Here is a 22,618-nt window from a genome sequence, read left to right as displayed (position 1 = left end):
ATCCAATTTAGAGATCCACCTTGAAGAAAATTTACTTGCACTTTAAAGCTACTTATTACAACAGGGGAAATAAAGGGATTTTAAAACCAAGTGAACCAAACAGTGTTTATTCAGGCCATAATTCAAATTACTGACCTTCTAGCACTCACAAAAACTCCTTAAGAGTGCTGGGACTTGCACCCTAAGGATAAAATGAAAAATATCAATCAAGCACATGAAAGCATAAAGCTATATTCTGCTGGTTTATATAAGTGCTATACCAATGTTATACTTAAATTGAAGGCACCACATTAACACAGGTGGAAATTTGTCTACCTTGTAAATATATGACCTATTCGAATTTGAATCAAGTCCACAAATTCATAATTATAATGTAAAAGTCACTTTACCTAAAATAATTCCTAAGTTGACTTACATATAGGATTTGTGAGAAATCTAAGGTGAATGCAATAATGTCAACAGCCTAATAAGGCTTTCAAAAAAATCCAACTCCCCAGCAAAAGGAAAACAAAAAGTAAATAAAAATCCCAAAGAATATTAGCCCACACTCAGCTTGTTCAAGAAATAACAAAACTAATGGCACTGAGTATACATGAAGTAAAAGAGCACAGTTTTGCATCCAGAACACAGTAGATACTCAATAAATATTTGTGAAATGAATGTCATTTTTAATAGAATTTGTTTTAATGTTTATTTCCTATACACAGTAGGACAAATCTGAGGTTCTAAGCCTGAAATTTCATGGTATAGCTCCTATATGACTTTGAAGATATGCCTTCTTATAAGCATCACAAGGGTAACAACCTCAACTATCCTTTCTCAAGCGACAATTTAGAAGGAAAAAACAAAAATAAAGATACGGCAAAGTCAGTAAATTTTTTAAAAAGTTCACCAATTTCACTTACAGGTGAACCTCCATCAATTCCAAGTATTTTTATGTAGGTCTACCAAAGAAGACTGGAAAGTTAATAATGTTAGGTGACATTTACTGAGAACTTATCATATGGACTAAGCATTCTCCATGAATCATCTCATTTAATTATCCTGATAACTCCAGGAAGTAAGTACTACCATTAACTTTGTTTTATAAGGAAACTGAGGCTAAGAAAGGTGGTAGAGTCAGTACTAGAAAACATCTATTCATTTGATTCATTCAGTCAGTCAGTCAGTCAGGCAACAATTATTGAGTACCTAGTATATGCCAGACACTGCTCTAAGCACTAGAGAATACAGTGATGAATAAGACAAAGTCTCTACCCTTGACAACTTATACTCTATGGGAGATATAGGACATAAATAAATGTGTAATATAATGTCAACTAGTTATAACAAATAAAACAGAGTAAGGGAATAAGGCCATGAATGAAAGGTGGGTGCTCTTTTAACTATAAGTTTGCTACACTATTTCTCAAATACCAAATTAATAGAGTAGATGAGAAGAAGAAGAGAGAAGAATTACTAATAAAATAAGATCCGGCAAAAAAGGCCATAAAAACATGTTGACTTAAAAACTCATGGAGTATTGCAGGTTGATGTCACCTAATATAGATAGGACTAGCACAGAAAGCAATAACTATATTACAGTATTATATGAAAAGTGATTATGACAAAGACTACCTTGGAGTCATCAAATACAAATATAAAACATGTTCTGCAAAACATTTAAGAAGTCATTAAAAATAGTCAATTTCTATATATCAAGGGGTAAGCTTCAGTTAACTGATGAATTCACTTATATGGAACATCTCTTTTGCAACAGTGCAAACAAAACACTGCTTTCCATAAAACACCTGTAAGGGGAAGTAACATTTTCTGAATACATATGTTATGTTACACTTTAAAATATCCAATCTTGTTTAATCCTCACAATAACCTTATAAGATTAGCATTATTCTTAACTCACAGATGGGTAAACAGATTTAGAAGGACTCATTTATCTCAGGACAGGCTGGAAAGTGCTGAGGTTCCAATCCAGGCCTCTTTAACTACAAAAAATTTGCTTGATTTTAACACTACACCATAACACCTCATCCTAAGACTGAAAATAGAATTATATTCCACAGATCAGCTCATTATCACTTCTAGTTTATTAAGAAAATGATAATTTCATATATATTATGTAATGACATCTTTCCAAGAATCTCAAGGAGGGTCTTTAAATGAAAGTTATCATGGCTCTGAAGATTCAAAGGTAGAGAAGAGCATGCATTTAATATAAGAATTTACCTCCACTCCTTTCCCCAAGTCTCTCTAAAATAGTATATAGGGATTTTTTTTTTTTTTTAAAAGAAGAGACACACAAACCTGTAAGGTCAAAATGGAAAGGAGACAATAGCTATAAAGTTTTGGAAACTGGAAAACAAACAAGTAGTAACTCAGCATACTCAAGAAAGTGAAAACCTAAGACAGCAAACAGAAGAACAAAATACAAGACATCTTGCATCAGAGAACCCCAGAAAGACTCAGGAATTTAGAAGAACAGATACTTTTGAAGTGGAGGTAAAAGTGGAACTAAAGAGAAGAAAATTAGTTGAAATTCTGTTTAAGCAGCATTTAGATCCTGTTATCCTCCTCCATCCTAAAGGAAGACTAAAAATCTCAGGAAATTTAATGACACCAGGCTGAGTGGGGTGGGTGCTATGCTAAAAAGAGAGGTAAAGTCTATATACCAAATGGTGAAATTATCCAGCTCTCTCCATCCATTTACTCTCAAAATACTAGCAGAGAGGCTTACTATTATAGGTAGGAGACTGGAAAATTCTTCTCTGATGAATCTGACCAGTCCATGAAAAAGCCCTAATGAGAGAGACAACTTGGTGGAGGTAAAGGGGTAGTGGGTGTTTTTCAACAAAACAGCCCACCTAGGTCAACCTACAATGGAAGTCACCAGTCATTGTGTCACACCCTTACACACAGCACTGTCAGCTTTTTAGTGCCTACTTTCATATATAAACAGACAGCCAGAATTTAAGAAAATTCTGAAATGAGAGAGAGATCAAAACAAATAGATGAAAGAAACTTATAGGTAAGAGAGAAAACATGAAAGAAGCATCAAAAAAATTATCCTGAATTATGATGAGAATACAGTGATTTTATGAAAGAGCAGGATGTTATTTCTTTTTTTAAAAAAATGAACTTACAGAGAACAAAAAAAGAGTTACTAGAAATTTAAAGTATGAGAGCAAAAATGAAAAATTCCATAGAGGTAGTGAAAGATGAAGTTAAGGGATAAATAAAATAATACTTATAAAGTATTTGACTATGTGCTAGGCTCTATTCTATTATCTCATTTATTTACACCCCAAAACCCTATAGATATATCGTTTTTCCCTATTCTATAAATGAGAAAATTTAGATCTAGAGTTTAGTTTCCCCACAGTCACATAACTAGTTAGTAGCAAAAACTGGTATTTGAAAACAGCAAGTCTGATGCCAAAATCCAGGCTTTTAACCATCATACTACAGTAGAAAGAAAAAGCAGATAGAAAATGGGAGTGAGAAAGGATAAGAAAATTAAAGGATCAATTCAGGCAGTTCAACATCTTGAATAACAGGTGATCCAAAAAGAGACAGAAAAATCAAAGAAATAATTTAAGAAATTTCCCAGAGTTGAAGGACATGAGTGCCTAGAATTAAAGAGACCATTGAGTATACAATGGAATCCAAGGAATAAAATAAGGACCCATCCCAAGGAAAATCACCTTGAAATTTTAGAACTCTGAAAGTTAATGAGTTTTCAAAAAGAAAAAATGCATCTAAAATTAGGCATTGGGCTTCTCAAAAGCAAGATTGAAAGCCAATAGCCAATGGAGCAATATCTTTATAATTCTCAGGGAAAATGACCTCTATGCTTGAATACTTCCCCTAGCTAAAACCATCAAGAAAAAAGGAGAGCAGAATAAAGAAGTTTTCAGTCCACCATGCAAGGTCTCAAAAATGTACCTCTTGTCCACCTATACACTGAGAACCTACTAGAGGACATGCTCCAGAAAATGAGTAAATAAACCAAGAAAGAGGAAGATGAGAATGTGGTGAAGGGAGAGCCCAGAAATCCAACAAGCCTAGGATGCCATCAGCATCCAGATTACTGTGGGATGTTAGAGGGTTCTAACAACATGAAATTGGCAGTATACTGATGATTTGAACATAATGAGAGAAGAGTTTAAGAATAAATTGATGATAGCATACAAAGAATAAAAAAAGAAGACAACTATTCACTTAATCACTTCCCTCTTCTAGGAAACACCTAACTCTGACAACTTTGTTACTCTGGCAAAGTAACTGAGTTCCTGAAGGTAAAGTTATCATATTTCCTATTACAGGTTTAAAAAATCTTTTACATTTTAATTTTTTCCCAAATGGCATCACAATAATAAAATAGAATTAAAGTCTTAGAAGTAAGGGATCTGCCAGCTGTGGCATATTAGGCAAGTCATTTGGCATCTCTGAGCCTCATCTACATAAGGTGAAATAATAATACCTATCCCAAAGCTTTATGTGCAGCATTAAAGTAAGAGATGTAAACATTCCCTGCATAATGCCAAGCACATAGTAAGCACTCAGTGCATGTTTGTTAAATCTGAATCATACTGACTGAAAGAGATGGAAATAGCAATTGTCAAGCAGATTCTCTCTACCACATACCTTCTGCGTTGTTGTGTTTGTCGTCTGTGTTGATGGTTTAGTGAAGGTTATTTTCACAGGAGACATGTGGGGTGGTAAGGAGTTGGCAATGCTCTGCATGATATTGCTCATCTTGGGACTGCCACTCACAGGCACAGTGATCGTCTTTGAGACTGGAACAACAGCCTTTGGAACCTCCTTTAGGACAACAGGTGAGGAGCTGGAAGAGTTTGTTCGTCGTCGTTTTCTGGGTTTTTCATCTTCATCTGAACAGCTAACACCTGAAAGGCGATGACAATATTGCTATATTTATATGAACCTAATACTGCACTTTATATTTTAAAATCTTTGTGTCATCAAGTCATCCTTGACCGCTCCCTTTGCCTTATGTTTAATTAGACAGTAAGTCCTACCAATCCTCCCTCAGACAAGCTGACTCTTAATGCCTTTCCTCCTTTATTTAACCTTATGGTCATGTTAGGCCTTCTTATCTCCTGCCTGTATTTTAGCAACAAACTCCTACAAAGTGTTCATGATTTTAATCTCTCTACTTCTTTTCTACCCTCCATCCTAGCACAGTTATAAAATCTCACATAAATTCATGCCAATGCCCTGCTTCAAATTCTTTAGCACTTTTTATCTCCCTACAAGATGAGGCACAAAATCATTACTATATCATTCAAAGTCCCATATCTTTCCGAGAACACAATACCCTGTTCTACTCAGGTACACTGAACTGCACGCCATTACTCAAAGCCAGCTTACTATATTCTATCCACCCGAAGTGTCTACATACTATTGTTCTTTGCAGAATACCACCTGCCATCAATGATCTATTCATCATCCTGCAAGCCATCTCCTCGGTGAATCCATGTCTCCTCTGAGCTTATAGAGCACTTTGTACATTCTGTACTATATTACTTACCCCGTGGCAATGCAACTGTCAGTCTGCATATGTCTTATTATTAAGGGGCTCCCAGAGGGCAATGACTAAGTCTTATTGGTTCGTTTCCCTGGTATAGTACCTTGCACATATAAAGTTAGCTGAATGAATGACTTTATCCCAAACTAATGTTGCCTCTGTGACTTCTGAAAATAAAGCAATAAATTCCTGTTACTTCGGACTACATATTATGTAAAATGATTTCTTCATGTTTGAGATTTACTTTCAAGGTTTTAAAAAAGTATTAAAAAATAGATCTCTACAGTTATTTTAAAAGACTACCTTGGCTAAAGCCATAGACATCAGATATAAAGTTAATTAATAGTCCCAAATCCTTAGTTTTTTCTGTATGCACTAAAGCCTCACTATTTTTCTGAGCTTTAAAAAAAATCAAGTGAAAAACAAAATCTTTGCAACATACATAGAAAAACATCTTCAGAGCAGACAAAAAAAAATGTATACAGCATGACTCATGGAACCGATAATAAAATATAAGTCCTTACATGTTTAATTTTTAGACTCTAAACAAGGTTGACAAAAACTTAAAATCATTCCTGTCTAAAACGGCAAAGTCCACCTCTAAAAGTTACAAAGAAATCAAGTTTACAAATATATTGAGAAAAAATGAAAATCATGTTAAAGATCTCCAGTTGATATCAAAAGCAGAAAAATACTGACATAACTGACATTAATAACAAAAAATGAACTGGATATCAAACTGCTTTACAGAATAGAATCAAGGGGTTAAAAACTGCAAGTAAACTTCAAAAAATTACAGTCAACTAGAAATATAAAAGATGAGCACTCTAGAACGCATTACTAAATCTAACCGATATTATATAAATTTTTTAAAAAACACTATAAAGATTATAATTATAGGAGTAAACACTGAATAATTCACATAAGCACATTCCTTCAGTTTCTACTCACAATTTTATTCCATGACAAAACACGTAAATACATGAAGGACAGCACTGTTTAAGGCAGATTCCCCAGAGAACAAAAAAGAATTTCTCAATTGCCTGAAACTGATTAAAAAGCGATACATCCTAGTCACATGTAAAGAAAGGAATTCTTTAGAACCTTCGAAAACTAATCATTGCTAATAGCCCAGTGGGCCAATGATTTAATCCAGGAAGGCAGATCTAATCAGAGCCTATGCTACAGCATTTAGCCAAGATGGCCCTAATAACACTGAGAATATCACTTACTTTTGACATAAACAGTACTTCCACTTGGCAAGACAACTACATTGGAGGCAGGACTGGCAGGTCTTGGAGACTTAACCGTTGCTATGCTGCCACTTGGAACAGGGGTAGAGGTTGGGGTTGACGTGGTACTTGTGTAGGAATAGCAAACCACTACTGAAGGAACGATAAAAAAGTTTGCTGTTAACTTTCACCGAAACTGTCCACGCATACAGAAAAATTATTTTTTACTGCAGGCCAATTTTAACATTTTCATGTGATCATAGAGGCCAGTACTAGGTATTATGTATACAAGTTAAAAGGTATTAATAATCATTTCTGAAAATGATCACTTAACTGGGTTTTCCCTAAGTATTTAACAGCTGTCTGCAGGTGACACTGCCAACAGAGAAGGGCACAGTTACAAAGAAATCAAGTCTAAAACTATACAAAGAAAAATGAAAATTATTTTCATCCATGGCAGAAGTTGAACTATACTTATATTCCCTTTTAATAGTAATAGCAGCACCAATGATGGAGTGATAGATAATTTTTCCCTAACCATAGCAATTTCCAACTTGGCTACTATAGGGGAACCAAGGCAAGGTTCTTTTATTATAAACCAACTCACTAGTCACTTGCCATCCAAGCAGTGCAATAATCACTAAAGTAATGACAAAATCATATTTTAATTTCTTAACAACAAGAAGCAAGAATAGTTTATAGGCACCATTTACTGAGTACCATGCACTATGCTAAATTCTTTCCATATATTATCACTAATTGTCAAAACACCACACCTTCATTCTAAAGATGAGGAATCTGAAGTTCACAGAAGCTAAAAAACTTGCTGGAGGTCTCATAGTTAGGAAATGGCAAAGTAGGATTCAAACATAGATCTGACTACTGAAAATCCTATATTCTTTACACTTTACCAGAGAGTTGGTGGCTAGAAGAGGTAAAGTGAAAAGAAAAGAGAGATATCATTCCTATAATAAAACTGAAACTCAATGGAGGCCAAGTCTGCACAATGATAACTGTCTCTTAAGCCTAAAAGAGAGCCTGGCAGGCATAAAAAGCATGTCTCACTCTGCTCCACAGCCCACTGCTAGTCAAGAAAAGACAATTACGCAAAGTAATCTGACAACTACATTATTTTCGGGGTCTCATTTTTATGTAATACCAAAGAAAGCTACTAAAGTCAATCCAAATATGTGCTCCTGAATTTAATATTACTCTTGGTGACCTCAGGAGAATTCAAAGATTTTTAAAGTATGTGTCAATTACTAGAAAAAATAACAGTTAGAAAGTCTTCTCCATCTGCCAGGTTACCCCTTAATGGATTCGGCACACTAACTGGAAAAGAGAGCAGCATATATCATTGATTCCAGAAGACAAAAAGAGTTTTATATTCTAAAGAATAAGTTCAGCATCTTCCCCCAGCAGCTTAATGACATCTACCATCTTATTTATTTCCCATGTCACACATTAAGGCCTTTTATTCACTCCTAACAAAATATACTGATATCAAAAATTCATTTCAAGAAGGCTTTTGCTATTTTGTGATTAATATAATTCGCACATTGAACAAAAGGGAGATTTAATTTTGGCTGAGACTGAAAACTCTGCAGTTTCTAGTTTTAAAATAAGAATTGCTCCCTATGTTTTGCAACCTTAAAACACTGGGTTAAAAACAGATGAAAAATAAGACAACTTTTCTTGAAGAATCTGAGATAAGTCATTTCTATACACATAAATATTTTTCTACTCACCTTCCTTGCTTCCTGTTTCTGCAGGCACTGGAAGAGATGCATTGTGCTGAATAGCTGCATTGGCAACAGCGTTAGCTGTTACAGTGAAGGCGGTTTGGGGAACCAGCCGAGGCATCAGTGGTACCAATCGACGACCTTCAATGGACCATTCTGAAGAACTATTAGGTCCAGACATACTGAACAAAAAAGAAAACTCTGCTACAAGCGTTCTCAATCACTAAAAATGAATCAAATATGTTTTCTCAAACAAATATAACTTTTTAAATTATAAAAAGTAGCCTGAATGAATAGGAGAGGGTTTATTTTAAGCAAGCAAGATCACAATTATGAATAACAATCAGAATTCAAGGAATGTTAGATATACTTAGGTTCTTACATATTTTATATATTCTATAATTTGAATCTAATAATGAAAATAATTAAAAATATGAAAATTTTTCCTATGCCTTCTACATAAATACTAACATTATTTTCATTAGTTTAAATCCAGGAGTGCTAATGAAAGCCAGTATTTCTATTAACTTTTAGAACTTAATTTTGTAATTAAAATAAAAAGGTAAAAAGGTACTCATAATTTTAAAAATCGGATTTTCCTTAATAATTAAGGATAGAATTCAATGAACCTTTGCAAAATTACCTAACTGCCTGCATGGCCAGAGGTTCTAAGGCTTTCAAACAAGGGAAACTGAGGCAGTAAACGAGGGAGACTCAAAGGATAGAAGAAGTCTGCATATATCACTGAATATTTCACTGGCGATGTGTTAATTATCCTTCCTGTTAAAAAACAGACTAGATCTGAGGACACTGGAAGAAACTTGCCACTACTTTAAGTTTATTTATTTATACCACTTTTCGTTCCAAGTATTGGAGGCTACCGAACTCTAACCTTAAGCAGATCCTGTTTCTCTACTTAACTTATTGAGCAAATTCTATCCCAGGAATCCAAACAGAGGTTGAAATATGAAAAGACAGCTGTGTCACTTCTCTTGACTTGGCTCCACAAAAGGTAGTTGTGTTACTTCTTCTAACTAATGGTTAGAGTTGAGGTTTAAAATTCACTCAGAATCAATCGATCCTTCACTAAATCAGAAATATTTCTGTACCTTTTTCAAAACCAAAGATTCTACAACCCAACCTAGAGTTTAAGACTGCATGTCCACTGAATCTTCATTTTTAAAGTATACAAAAGACCTTGTTAGTGGATAGCGGGATAATGATAATGATGATGATGAAGTTAACATCAAATAAGCACTTACTATATGTCAGGCATTGTTCTAAACATTTTATGTGTTAACTCATGTAATTCTCACAACAATCCTATGAACTTGGTAATATTATCTTCTTCATTTTATGGATAAGAAAACTGAGTCACTGAGAGTTTAAATAACTTAAGGTGACACAGCTACTAAATGTCTCCAACAAGCATACATCATATCATGTTACTGAAATTATTCACCACATTGTAAGTAGAGAGCATAAAATTTTTCAAATGTGTTTTATGTCTAACTTTTGCCTTTGATTTATACTAATTGGGCACTACTGTCTAACTACTACCAGCTTTCAATGAATAGAACAAATAAATTACACCTTGAGAAAGATTTACATTCAGTTCTGAAAGAAAACTTCTAGGAGCTGATGAATCCAATTGGGTTACTATGGGAAATCTGCAAATTCCCTCATGGTTTAACACAGTCCTACTTAAAACAAGAAATAGAGGAGTTCCTAAGACCCCAATAACCCTCACAGATTTGTTATCACATAATCTCCAAGCTGATGCTAGTTCTGAAACAGAGGATGATATAAACAAGAAAGAAAATGACTACAGCTAATTGTCAAGGGAAAAAATTCTAAAAGCTATTCAGCATTTTCTTGGTTACTCCTATTCTGCTATCATTTTATTAGTATGTCACTAATAAATTTGCTTGGTGAGACTTTACCACACAAATAAAAGGATGTCTACACTTACCTGGTGCATTGTTTAAATGGTGGCAGAAATTATGGAAGATTGATAACTTGAAATATAAGAATATATGCTATTGAAAAAGACAGAATTTGCAGTGCAAATGACACAACTGCAACTTTTAGAAAGATCTATAAATCTTCCAAATTTCTATTCATGCAAACATGCTCAAACTTTTTATAAGTGAGTGAAAAATTAGACATGTTAGAATTAAATCAAAAATTCCTATCTGCTTAGTGATGAGGGTGTAAATATGCATTAGTTGCCCAAGTCATCTAAACTAAATGTTAAAGATTTCTGTAAATACCTTACTCCAGGGATTCCCTGGCATACCTAAGCTATACTAAGATGGCAAAGAAGGGTGGAAACCTAGTTCCAACACCTTTTCTGAGAAATCTAACATGATACTAATCAAACTACCTTGGCCCTCACATCCTTTGGCGTGCAAGGCACCACTACAAAACCCTCATCCTCACATAGAAACTCATATAGTAATCTATGAATGTTTGGTTAATGAAGTGGTTAAGAGAACAGTAACTTCAGAGACGCCTTTTCCGCTAGAGGAAATGCTAGCAAGAGTGGCCCAATTAAAAACTATGAAATTCCTTGACATTCCAGGCTTTAATACTATAACATTCTGACATGTTTCAAAACTGAATTGGAGTATCAAACTTAATCACTGGTCTGGTGCCAAATAATAAACCCATGTTATGCTTTGAGACACAGCAAGGTTTTTCTTTGATCCCAACCACCTCACTCCTTTTGTTTCTACCGCCTTTGTGCTCAATCTTCTGGGCTTTCTCTTCACCTTTCAACCACATTCCTTCTGCCTAAGCTGCTGTTTTGAGTGGGGGAGGGAAAGGAGAGGAGAAAGGGAATGCAGTCAGTTTAGACGCATTCCTCCTTGGCTGGAGTTGCTTTTTTCAGGCTCAGAATATGAAGCCTTTCTATACCTATTCTTTGAAATTAGGTTCTGTTGCTACCTCTAATGGAAAGAGGTCGCAGAGGAGATGGAGAGAATGAGGGATCTATGCCTTCCTCACCATTCCCACTCATTGACCCTGGGGCTCAACAAGTAAATGCAACATCTGGTTAAACTAAAACCACAATATAAAATATTAAAACAAGAGTATGGAAAAACCTAAAAAGTTTAAAATTATACACTAAAGTAAATTCTTTTCAAAAAATCAAATTCATATATTAAAGAAATCAGAAAGGAGAGATAAAAAAGAAATCACAGGCAGATAAAAGCCAACTCTCAATTATCCATGCTAATAGATAGAGGAGGGAAAGGGAGAGGTCAAACAGATTAAAGAAACCCATATATTATCTAAAAACACTTTGGCAAATATTTGAAAATTCTTCCACCAAACCTTTTCCAGGACAACTAACAAGTAGTAAAATGACTAAGTAAAATTTTCACCTCCTCTCCCTTCCCACCCTCTGACTCCAGGTACTCCCAGGCAGCAAAATGGCTAAAGGGTGGGCAGTATTGGGGGTGGGGAGGGAGGGGGTGGTAGATGGGGAAGAGAAGGAAAAGCAAGGGGCACGGTTAATTTGTAAATGGGATATGTGCCCCTGAATAATTGAGAGCTTCAATTTTAAAATAAATACAAGAAAAAGCCTGAAATAATAATAACCTATTTGCATACCTGTAACTTGGTCTTTCACCCAAATATAAGGATAAATTCATTCTTTAAAGGGGAGAAAAGGAAAAGGAGACTAAATAAATGTTATCCTTTAAGTATGAAACTGATGCATCAACTTACAACTAATTGCCCCACAATATTGTTCCAATGCCTTTAAGGTACTAATTTTGTATCTAAGTGCCTCTGATTGCAAGCTATTGTTTACTACTTTATTACCTAGCACATAAGTCTCCTATTACCAGTTCTCAAATTAGAATGTAGGCTCAGTTATTATTTTTAGAGCATTCAAATTCAAATGTTTACAACAAATTAAAGGAACACGTTAGTATTTGCAGGTTTCAACCATGTTGGCCTGACAACTAAATACTTAGTGTCTCAAATGAAAATTTCCGAATTTCTACAAAGCATACATATCTACCACTGAAAATCTCAAAATTCAAATAGCGAAACTTTCAAATTATAGTTACAAAGGTAGCACCCCATCTTATAGGTTAAGTAAAATGAGGAATGGTGAAGCACAAATGAAAGCTAATGGATCTTTGGGGTCAATACAAACACTGCCAATTAGTTTAAATGCACTATTTATCATATTATGAAAATGCAGTGAATTTTTTCCTGTAGTTTTAAATATTAAAACATAAAAATAAAACCAATGAATTATACTATATCCTATTTTATGAACTGTTCCTATCATCTTCCATTAACATTTAAAGGATAATTTGTTCCTTTCTATTCTTTAGGAGGCACTCTCTCCATACATTCTGTTAATGCTTGTTCCCTGCCTTTAGCCCTCCGCCCCCCTCTACTCCATCTGTCAAATAGTTATAATAATCTGAAAATCATTTGATAAGAATCCTTTATTTTATTTTGTTGGCTTTTTAAAATAAATTAAGATATTCTGTATTCGTATTTCTTAAAAGCAGAACACGTATTTTATCTTTTGCCGTGACTCTCAAAACACGAAATATTAGTCAGGTATCAAAAAATTTATAATGCCTATTTATAAAGCAATATACACATCAAATACCATTACAAAGAACCTCTAAAGGGCTGTCAAATTTGAGGTGCACACTACTTTGGTATTGAATTTTGCTTCAAGTAAGTGAATCATCTCATCTGCTAAATTGTGGTGGCCTTTAGTTACACAGAGATTACATTGTAATGGGATTTGACCTGAGTACTTAGCACTTGCCTAACCAAATCAAAAACATAACCAATTAAATAAACAATACCACTATGGTCAGGATCCCTGAGTACAGAGATATTACTATTAAGATAAAAGACTCAGGAATCTGCTACACAATAGGAAGACTTTCAAAACTATGTAATACTACGTCATAAAAATCAGGGGTGGTATGACTAATGGCTTACTTATGTGCAATTGTTGTTAACCGTTCATCGTTTACTGCTCTCCGAACTTCAGCACGGTGGCGTTCTGTTGAGATGCTATGAAAAAAAATAGCCATTATAGAACTCTGCCAAGCAGGCAGCTCTTTTCTATACTTTTATTAATGTTTAAGTCAACATTTTGCTTGGGGAGAGGGGACAAGATTGATTTGTGAAAAGATACAGATGGAGCCTAACATATATCTTCAATGCTTTATTTAAAGTCATAGAAAAGGATTCATACTGATCCTATGCAACTGCAGAGAGAATTAGTAGCAAATTAGAAATCATAGGAAGACAAATTCATTTGGATATCAAGTCATTACCTCCAAAACTCAAATGTCAGACAGTTCAAGATTAGCAGAGGTTTCTGTTATCTAAATATGCAAACAGCCACTGAATGACCCCTAATCATGGTCACTGAGAAAAGAATTTTGGCACTGAGAAAAAAGTCTTCTCAAGTCCTTTTTAAAGCTTAAGAGTCTATAATTTTATGTTCAGTGAACATAATAAACGAAAGTGGCAAGATAATCTGTTTCCTGTGACTATATGCTATGAAACTTGACACCAGGGTATTACTTCTTTATTACTCCACACTTAGGCTGTATCTTCTACAGCAGCGGTCCCCAACCTTTTTGGCACCAGGGACTGGTGCTCCTATGAGAATCTAATGCCTGATGATCTGAGGTGAACTGAGGTGGTGATGCTACCTAATACTGGGGAACACCTGCAAATACAGATGAAGCTTGGCTCACTAGCCAGCCGCTCACCTCCTGCTGTGTTGCCTGGTTCCTAATAGGCCACAGACAGGGCCTGAGGTTTGGGGACCCTGGTTCTACAGTATAATGTTACTACCAGGATAATAATGTGCTTCTATTGACCTTATTAAATACATGTAAAGTTAATACTAAAAAACTGAAAAAAGGCTACACCCATTCCATTTATAAATGCTCAATAAAATGAATACCATTTTATAATACTTCGTTATTATAATCTTCACTGCTTAAGCAAAACCTATACCGTGGACTAAAGCAAGATTTAAGGGGCTACAAAGCAGAATTTTTGAGGAAGTATAAACAACAAACGAACAAACAAAAAATACAAATTGTTAAATAGGAAGACAATAAGACTGAAAATTTGGCTTAAGAATGTCCCAATATTAATGTTAATTAAATATGGGAAAGGCTTCTTCCCCATTTTCACTTAAAAACGAATAGAATAAAATGGTTTTAAATGTAGAAAGGAAATTTCAGTTAAAACAGAACACTTTCTGAGAAAGCTAAAGATGTTACAATGGATCAATCCAAGTATCAAAGAACCCCTTCCATGAGAATTTTTTAATGGATTCAAGCGCCTCTACTGGGAAGCTGAAGGGATAAACTATCCGTAAGCTATGACTATATAATCGTCATAGATTTCTATGAATTAAGACAACTTCCTATTATTTCCTTTTCCCCCCCAAAAAATATTACTGGGACACTCTAGAGCTTCACGACCAGTCACTGCCAGCTCTTCTCTCCCACAATCATGTCAAAAATACCTTCCTTTCCCAGGTGGCCCAAGTCTAAAACCCTTAAACCCTTTCTGATTATATTACAAAATAAATGGTAAATTACATAATTGTCTGTAACAAAGCACACAATGGGATGAGATCTCTAAGCACCAACAACTTGAATACCTGTCTTCAACGTGAGTGTGTAAAGTACTGAAACCTCTCAAAATGAAATTTCTAGAGTCATGTCTCACAAACTTTTATGATAATTTACCTAAGAACTTTTGAGAGTTCTCCAAGAAGATCTTTCTTTTCCTTGGTGAGATCCCCCTGTGCCCGAAGTGCACTGATAACTCCAGCATATGCCTCCAATTCTAGAAGAAGAAAATTATTTTATCAAGAAAAGACTTTAACATTTTAATACTGCGGCTACATACAGTGAAACTTCAAAGCAGGAAACCTAAAAACTCAATAAAAATCAATATATAAAATTTTTTAAATTCCGCTCGAAAGTTTTATCTAATAACAGATTAAAATGTCTTTAATAATTTTATATCGTTTTCTTTTTATTGCCTCAAGAAGTCACATATGTAAAATGTGTAGGAAGAAAAACCTAACGGTAAATATTTTGTCTCACACATTACTACTGAAAAATATTTAACTCTGATGCTACCAACAACTGGAAACAGGCTCTAAATGATATAAGGTTGATAAGAGAAGTTTTTAGCATAACTGAAGGTGCCTTCACTAACCATTCCTTGAAATAATTCCTTAGGCCTGCTTAAGAATTCAAACTATATTCCACCTCCTTCCTGGGTAGTTAAGAGTACTGAGTACAGTGCAACTGAAAACCTACTGGAACAAGAGTCAAATGACCAGATCTGGCTCCAGCACTGCCATTTACTAGTTGTATGACCTTGGGCAAGTCCTTTCTCTGAGCCTCATTTTTTTTTTTTAAATCTAGAAGAAACTTTGAAGGCACCTTTCATATCTAAGATCCTTGACATTTATAAAAACCACCTTCGAAATGACCAAAGCAGATTAGGGAACATGAATTGCTCTTACAGCAACCAGGGCTTAATATACTGAACTCTAATGCCACAGTTTCATTTCACTATCTTTCTACAGTAATAACTATTATGAAATAAAACTGTCAATCCCTAGTACTGTTTAAAATATAAAACCAAAAAGTCCTCAATGGCTCCCAATGAACCATGCCTCCCTCCCAGTGTGTACACTCCTACATACTACCTTTGTATATCGTCCCCTCTCACACTGATTCTGGGTTTGGCATGTGACTTGCTTTGGCCTATGAAACATCAGCATACATGACGCAAACAGATAAAACACCTGCACATAGGGCCTTGCTCTCTTGGAACCCTGATCTCACCAAGCTGTGAAAAAGACCAGGATGAAAGGCCACATGGAGAGAGAGGCCCAGCCATCTCAGCTGAGCCCAGTCAACCAACTAAGCTACCAGCTGAGAGAGCTCAGACAAGAAGAGCAACCCAGAGTCATGAGAAATAATAAAAGTTATTGTTTTAAACCATTAATACTATGAGACAGGTATATCTGAGTAAAACAAAATGATGGGAAATAAGTGTCCAGACTATAGCTATCTTCTTACTCAAGTTGCTACCAGTATTTGCTACTTGCCAATGCCTGACACACAACAGATCCTCAGTGTTAGCTGAATAATGAAGGCAAGGATACCATCATCTTAGGTACTACATCAATAATAAACTATTAGCCTAGTTCAGTTCACAGTTCTGTTTAAAAAAAAAAAAAGCTTTATATGGAAAAGTGAGTTGACTATAATAAATAGAAATGTCTGGTCCAACTGAATTATCCCAGATGTAAACAACCTGTATGTCCAATCTATACTAAATACTATGTAGAAGTTTCACTGGGTCTCTCTAGAAGGACAAAGCTCTGCTGCTCTGGAGTAGTGAAGGAAATACTTAGTTCTGGGAAATATATATTTGAGCTACTATTAGGACCCAAACTAAAGTTCAGAAAGGCACTGGGGATAACCAACTAACGAATCATGATACTCTAAATGTTTATGCCCTATTGAGTCTACAAATCAGTATTGAATCTTATTATATATACCAGATAGTGTGCTAAATCCTGCCCTCAAGGAGTTAACTCCAGAATAAAGCTACAGTGAAACAAGTCATCAGACAATTATGATACAGTTTACAATACAGTGGTAAAGGCAAAGAGGAAAAACACATCATCTAGTCTGAAAGCATAAGCTTTAATCAGAAAGAGAATTGTGCTCCAGGCAAGCAGGGGGACAAAAGGCAAATATATGCAAAAGGAATAGAAAATAAAAAAGTAGATAATGTTTCATACAGACATCAAACTTAACAGTCAGTGACTATTTTGAGAGCTTTACACCAGGGAAAATATAAATATGCCTGTACTTGGATAGTCACTAATTCAAACCAAAGTACTAGTTGAACATTACTACAAGATGCCATGGAAAATTTATATAAACAAAACAAAGTCCTTATCTTCAAGGTGATTGCAATCCAACAAGAGACATGTGTAAAGGAATAGAGAAGGATAAAAATGGAAAAGTAGTTTGGTGCCAGACTAAGAAAAGCCTCTAATTCCAATCTAAGAAGTTTTTATTTGATAGGACTCAGTAAGTGACTGAATGTGGAAAGAACAGCAGAAAAACAGGAATCAGGTTTTGTAGGCTGCAAGATATTTAGGAGAATGTCGATATCCTAAAAAAAAAATAGAGAGGTCAGAGAGAGGAAGTGGGTGGAGAAAAAGAAAAATAGTTTACTTCTGGCCTTTGGAATTTATGGAGGTCAAGAAACTAATTCAAAAAAAAGTGAAATTAACTAGAGAAATGTGACAAAGATTTTTGATATTTCAAGTCTCACTCCAAGTCTAACTAAAAAATCATGCACAAAAGAGGTGGCAATCTCACACAAAATTGGGACTCAGAACAGTTACTATAGATAGCTACACAATCTAAGGTACTTCCTCCCCTTCTTCAAAAATTTACTCATTGTAAAGAGCCTTTAATAAGCTTGCCAGCCTCCTCACATTTGATTTTTATTTTGATAAGTATCCTCAGATCCTGACAAATATCAATTTATGGTGTTATTTTTGGTGCCATTCTATTATAGTGTTAACTCTAATGACATATAAGCATAATGAAATAATAAACACATGCAAACACCACAGAAAACAAAAAACTTACCAAATCTTTTTATTAAGCCCTTAACCCATTCCATTTAACAAATCAGACATTTAATTATACTATAGTCCATAAAGCCCCATGTCAGAGTTATAGCTCAGGAACAGTCATAAAAAATAGGGCAGGAGAAGAGGCAGGATAGAAAAAGATATGCACTTAACTATCACTGTTATGTTCAGTACATCATAAAGGAATGCTCTATCTCAGTTTCTTTATATTTAAGTAAAATCTAAATGTTTAGCATTTTACCTTACAATGATTTATAACCATTTTTAAAAGGACAAAACTAATTCTTAAAATATTTTAAGCTAATTCTTAAATACAGTACCTTCACTAAACTTCCGAACCTAGAGCTACTATTTGAAGGAAATTCAAAGGTTTCATTGTTATGATAATGAGCTAATGGATGGGGAGGAAGTCTTTCTGCAAATTTCTATCAAGGCTCACCTCCCAAAGTGAAGGGTCATTGAAGATGGCATTACCCTGTAGGAAGGCTGTTTTCTTTTGTATAGAAGCAGCTCTCAGCAGCATTACCCCACATAGCTCTGACTAAAATTAAAGATAAATTTAGACTTAAAGTTTACAATTTTTAAACATAATCTCTTGATTCAAGGCTTCAACAGCCCAGAAACCTTAATTAATCTACTGTAGTTGTGATGTGTTCCTCTTTAATTATTTCAGCTATGAAATAAATACAAGCCATCTTTATAGTTGGTAGCAAGTTATAGCAATTACATTTAAGTAAGTGTGTAGAAAACCATCTTCAAATTAGTACTAAACGTTTGGATAAAAAGTTAAAGAAAAAAAAGATAAAGGAATGATTGACAAAACAAAACACTTCTCTAGTTGTACTAAAATACAATGCTAAGTAGTTTAAAATACAGAAATCCTCATAGTGTCCTGAAGGGAAATAAAAAACAGAAAAGGTTATTAGCAGGCAGGACCAGAGCACCTATGACCAGATTTACACATACGAATCCCCAATAAACATTTCCTTTAAAGAAAAGATTCATCTGCAAAAAAATAAATTGTCTGAAAGCAACAGCTTTAAAACACTATACACTGAGATGTCAGGCACTGTGATAGGCTCTTTTTATATATGGTTAATTCACATAATAAATTTATGAGGCAGGTATTGTTATCCTTCCTTTACAAAAGTGTTAATAGATTTATGAAGATTAAATAACTTGTCCTTGATCAAGACCCCAGGTCTGTCTGAATTCAAGCCCCACATTTTCTTCTTCAAAATCACGGACATCTAAATAATTCATATCCACTGCCAAAACATTTAATATTCTTTTCAAATTATTTTTTCATTTACATAGGCTAACACATAGGCTATCGTGGTAACAAGGTCCTTTTGGACCTTATATTCTAAGGCACCATTTCTCAACCAAGGATCCTCGTCTGAACCACAAAATACAGAAAATGATTTAAGTAACTTTTTTATCAATTTTCCCAAAGACAGTACATAACTAATACCATTTTAGATGCATGACAAAAAGTTAGTTCATTACATACATTAGATGCCTTAGCATTAGGACTTAATTCTCTCCCTAAATGCTCGTTAAGAAAGCCTGCTCTAAAGGAGAAGAAACACGAAATAATTCACAAGTGGAAAGGGTATTTCATAACTGATAGTAAAATGTAATTTGGGAAAAACAGAAAGCTTGTATTAACTTAGAATTCAGAAATGATATGTAATTTACACATATATTCATGAAGGATAAAAGTATACTAAAGTAAGACTGGAATCATATTCCCTTGGTTAAAATCCTGACTACATGACTTACTATTAGCATTACCTTGATTCTAAACTTCAGTTGTGTCATCTGTAAACTGGGGGCCAAAAACCACCCATCTTTTAGGTTTGAGTTGAATGGAAAGAACTTGGAATAGCCCAGTATCCCTCAAGAACTTTTAGCTGCTATAATTATTATAATTCATGCACCTACTATGAACAAAGCACTATGCTAGGCACGGGGGAAAGAAAAAGTAAGATGGGAACTACATACCTCCAAAGAATTTCTAATGCATGCAAATAGCCATGATCCAAACAGAAAAAGTATCAGAAAGGGGCATAAAAACATACCCAATTTTCGAAGAATCCTTTTGCATTCATCCCTGCTGAGATCCAAAAGGGTTGGCCACACAACAGGCATTGCTGCTTCTTTTTGGTAGCCCCAAAGAGCTTGTTTTCCCTATCAAAACAAAAACAAAAACAAAAACATCAAATTACCAAAGTACATTCAAAAGGCCACTCACCTGGAGATCCACACACCAATAAGAGCATCTCACCATCCTATTTCACCACCACACTTTCCAACTACTGACAAATGAAGAACTATACAATCATTTGGGAACTTAATATTCCAGCCTGTGACAGTGGAAAAAAGCACAGGTTTTAGAGTCAGATATCTCTAGATTCGAGTTCCAGCTTCCAACTTACTGGTTGTGTGATCCTGGAAAAATTGGCCTATCTAAGCATACATTTTACATATCTGTAAAACAGAGGTATTATCACCCAGTTTGTTATGAAGGTAAAAGAATAGTGTATGTTAAATTCTTATACTGGCTGGCACCTTAATAAACAGGCGCTACTACCTGTGTAACCTTAGGCAAGTTACTTGGCTTCTGTCCGCTTTTTCACTTATTAATTACATGAGATAAAATATGAAAAGCTCCTGGCACGAAATGTGGGTTAATGGAACTTAATAAAAAAACTTTCTCGTCAAGCCTTAACAACGAAAGATGAATTTACACCACTGACCAGAAGTTTAGATGTGAGGAATTTAGTTGGTAATGAAAATTCCCTGGTCTAGAGAATAAAAAGACAACAGCGCTGGGAGCTTGCACAATACCTGCTTAGAACACAGTAGATCCACTACAAATATTTGTTAAATAGATAAGTAAATAATTGAGAAGAGTAAAATAAATGAATGAATGAATGAATGGATGAGCAAGCTCACTGGACTAGAAGTCAGGCACAGAACCTTAATAACTAAAACATCCCGTTCCAGGCACTGGGGCTGCTAACTCCAACTCCACGCCCAGAGTTGAGCCCCCCCCCTCCCCCTACTTCCCATAGTCCTCTCAGCTACGAACCAACCAAGAGCAAGGAGAACAGGACTGCGCGCCCCAGCCGGCAGAATGACATAAAGAAAGGGGGTGGAGAGGAGGAAGAAGGGGCAGAGTCAAAGGAATCCGCTCCCTCCACAAGCCAGTCCCCGCCTCCCGACAGGATCTTGGAGGCGGTCGACACAGCCGGAGTCAAGCACCACGTCACGGCATCCCGACGCGTCCCCGCCAGCGGACCCCACCACGGGGCCGCATCGCACTGGAAACCTGGGCGGTAGTTGCCAGAGCCCGGTCCGGGAACTGGGATCTCGTATAATCCTTCCCCCACTCATGTGTCAAAGAGACAAGCCCGCCCCGCCCCCTCCCCAAACACGCATTCTCGCAGCACCACAAGAGCAGCTAGCCCACCCTCCTTATCGTTGCCGCTTGGCACCGACCCCAATGACAAGCCTACGACCCCAGCCCTTAGGGACCAGTAGCCAGAGTCCGGGGCCCCAGCCAGCATCAGCGCCTCGCTCCCTCCTCTGCGGAGAGGACAACGGAGAGAGAGTGGGCGCCCGGACAGCCCGGCAGACGACCGAGACTCACCAAGAGGCTCCCAGAGCTGGACCCAACGGATCCCATCATAAGGCCTGCCAGAGTCCCCCTCAGCCCACCTCGGGAGCCCAACGATCCCGTTAGGAGACAACGGAGGATGGGGCTAGGCGCCCCAAACCGGGCTCCGAAGGCTTGGCCCGACGCTCCTCAAGCCTAGCTAATCTGCCAGCTCTTCCCAGCACCCTGTCTGAGAGTCACCCACCTGCCCGGTCTTTCGGGGCTCATCTAAAAGGTTCCTCCGTCAAGACTAGGGGACACCAGGAATTGGGTTTGTTTGCGGTGCCTCAGAAGGGGCAAGATGGCGACAGATATCAGGGCGCAGGCGCAGCTGCGCGCTGCCGGTCGGGAGATGTAGTTCGCCTTTCCCGCCTTTCGGGGAACGCACGGCAGAAGGCCTCCATTCTCCTGGTCCCTCTTTTCCGGGGCATTTTCAAAGGAAACGAGACCATCGCAGTGGGTGCTGGGAGTTGTGGTCTGAATCCAAAATCTCCTCTCGCTCCCGGTCAGTTGTCGCGCGCGCAAGGAAGACTGGGATTGTAGTTTCCTTGGCCTCTTCCAAACTCTCCTCTCAGGCTTCGCGCGCCTGGCCTGTCTCCCAGCCAATCGGCAGCGCTCTCTGCTACGTGTGGCGTCACACGTAGTGGTCAAAATGGCGTCGGTAGTTAGCGCTGTATCTTCGCGGCGACTTTTATTCTAGGCGAGGTTAGAGGT

General features: G+C 36.4%; 1 protein-coding gene across 16 annotated transcripts in view; it reads right to left on the bottom strand.

Moving 5' to 3' along the window:
- EMSY (EMSY, BRCA2 interacting transcriptional repressor) overlaps window positions 1–22,352 on the bottom strand; it is an 80,525-nt gene extending 58,173 nt beyond the window's left edge. For 5 of the 16 annotated variants that reach the window (XM_025042906.1, XM_025042902.1, XM_025042903.1 and 2 more), the window contains exons 1-8: window positions 22,110–22,348; window positions 20,325–20,433; window positions 15,287–15,386; window positions 13,506–13,580; window positions 12,138–12,179; window positions 8,526–8,701; window positions 6,778–6,930; window positions 4,645–4,904 (exon numbers count right to left, since the gene is read on the bottom strand). In XM_025042906.1, coding sequence (XP_024898674.1) covers window positions 4,645–4,904; window positions 6,778–6,930; window positions 8,526–8,701; window positions 12,138–12,179; window positions 13,506–13,580; window positions 15,287–15,386; window positions 20,325–20,394 — 876 coding nt within the window. In that variant the 5' untranslated portion in view covers window positions 20,395–20,433; window positions 22,110–22,348. Of the gene's footprint in view, window positions 1–4,644; window positions 4,905–6,777; window positions 6,931–8,525; window positions 8,702–12,137; window positions 12,180–13,505; window positions 13,581–15,286; window positions 15,387–20,324; window positions 20,434–21,093; window positions 21,277–22,109 lie in introns of those variants that run through there. The other 11 variants (XM_015600469.2, XM_015600471.2, XM_015600476.2 and 8 more) reach the window with 9 other exon arrangements.
- Window positions 22,353–22,618: the final 266 nt, after the last annotated feature.

The sequence above is a fragment of the Pteropus alecto genome, unplaced genomic scaffold (genome assembly GCF_000325575.1).
Source record: "Pteropus alecto unplaced genomic scaffold, ASM32557v1 scaffold7, whole genome shotgun sequence".
In the NCBI taxonomy this organism is placed as follows: domain Eukaryota; kingdom Metazoa; phylum Chordata; class Mammalia; order Chiroptera; family Pteropodidae; genus Pteropus; species Pteropus alecto.
Note: the sequence above shows the minus strand (reverse complement) of the source record. Positions and strands in the feature narration are given on the sequence as shown.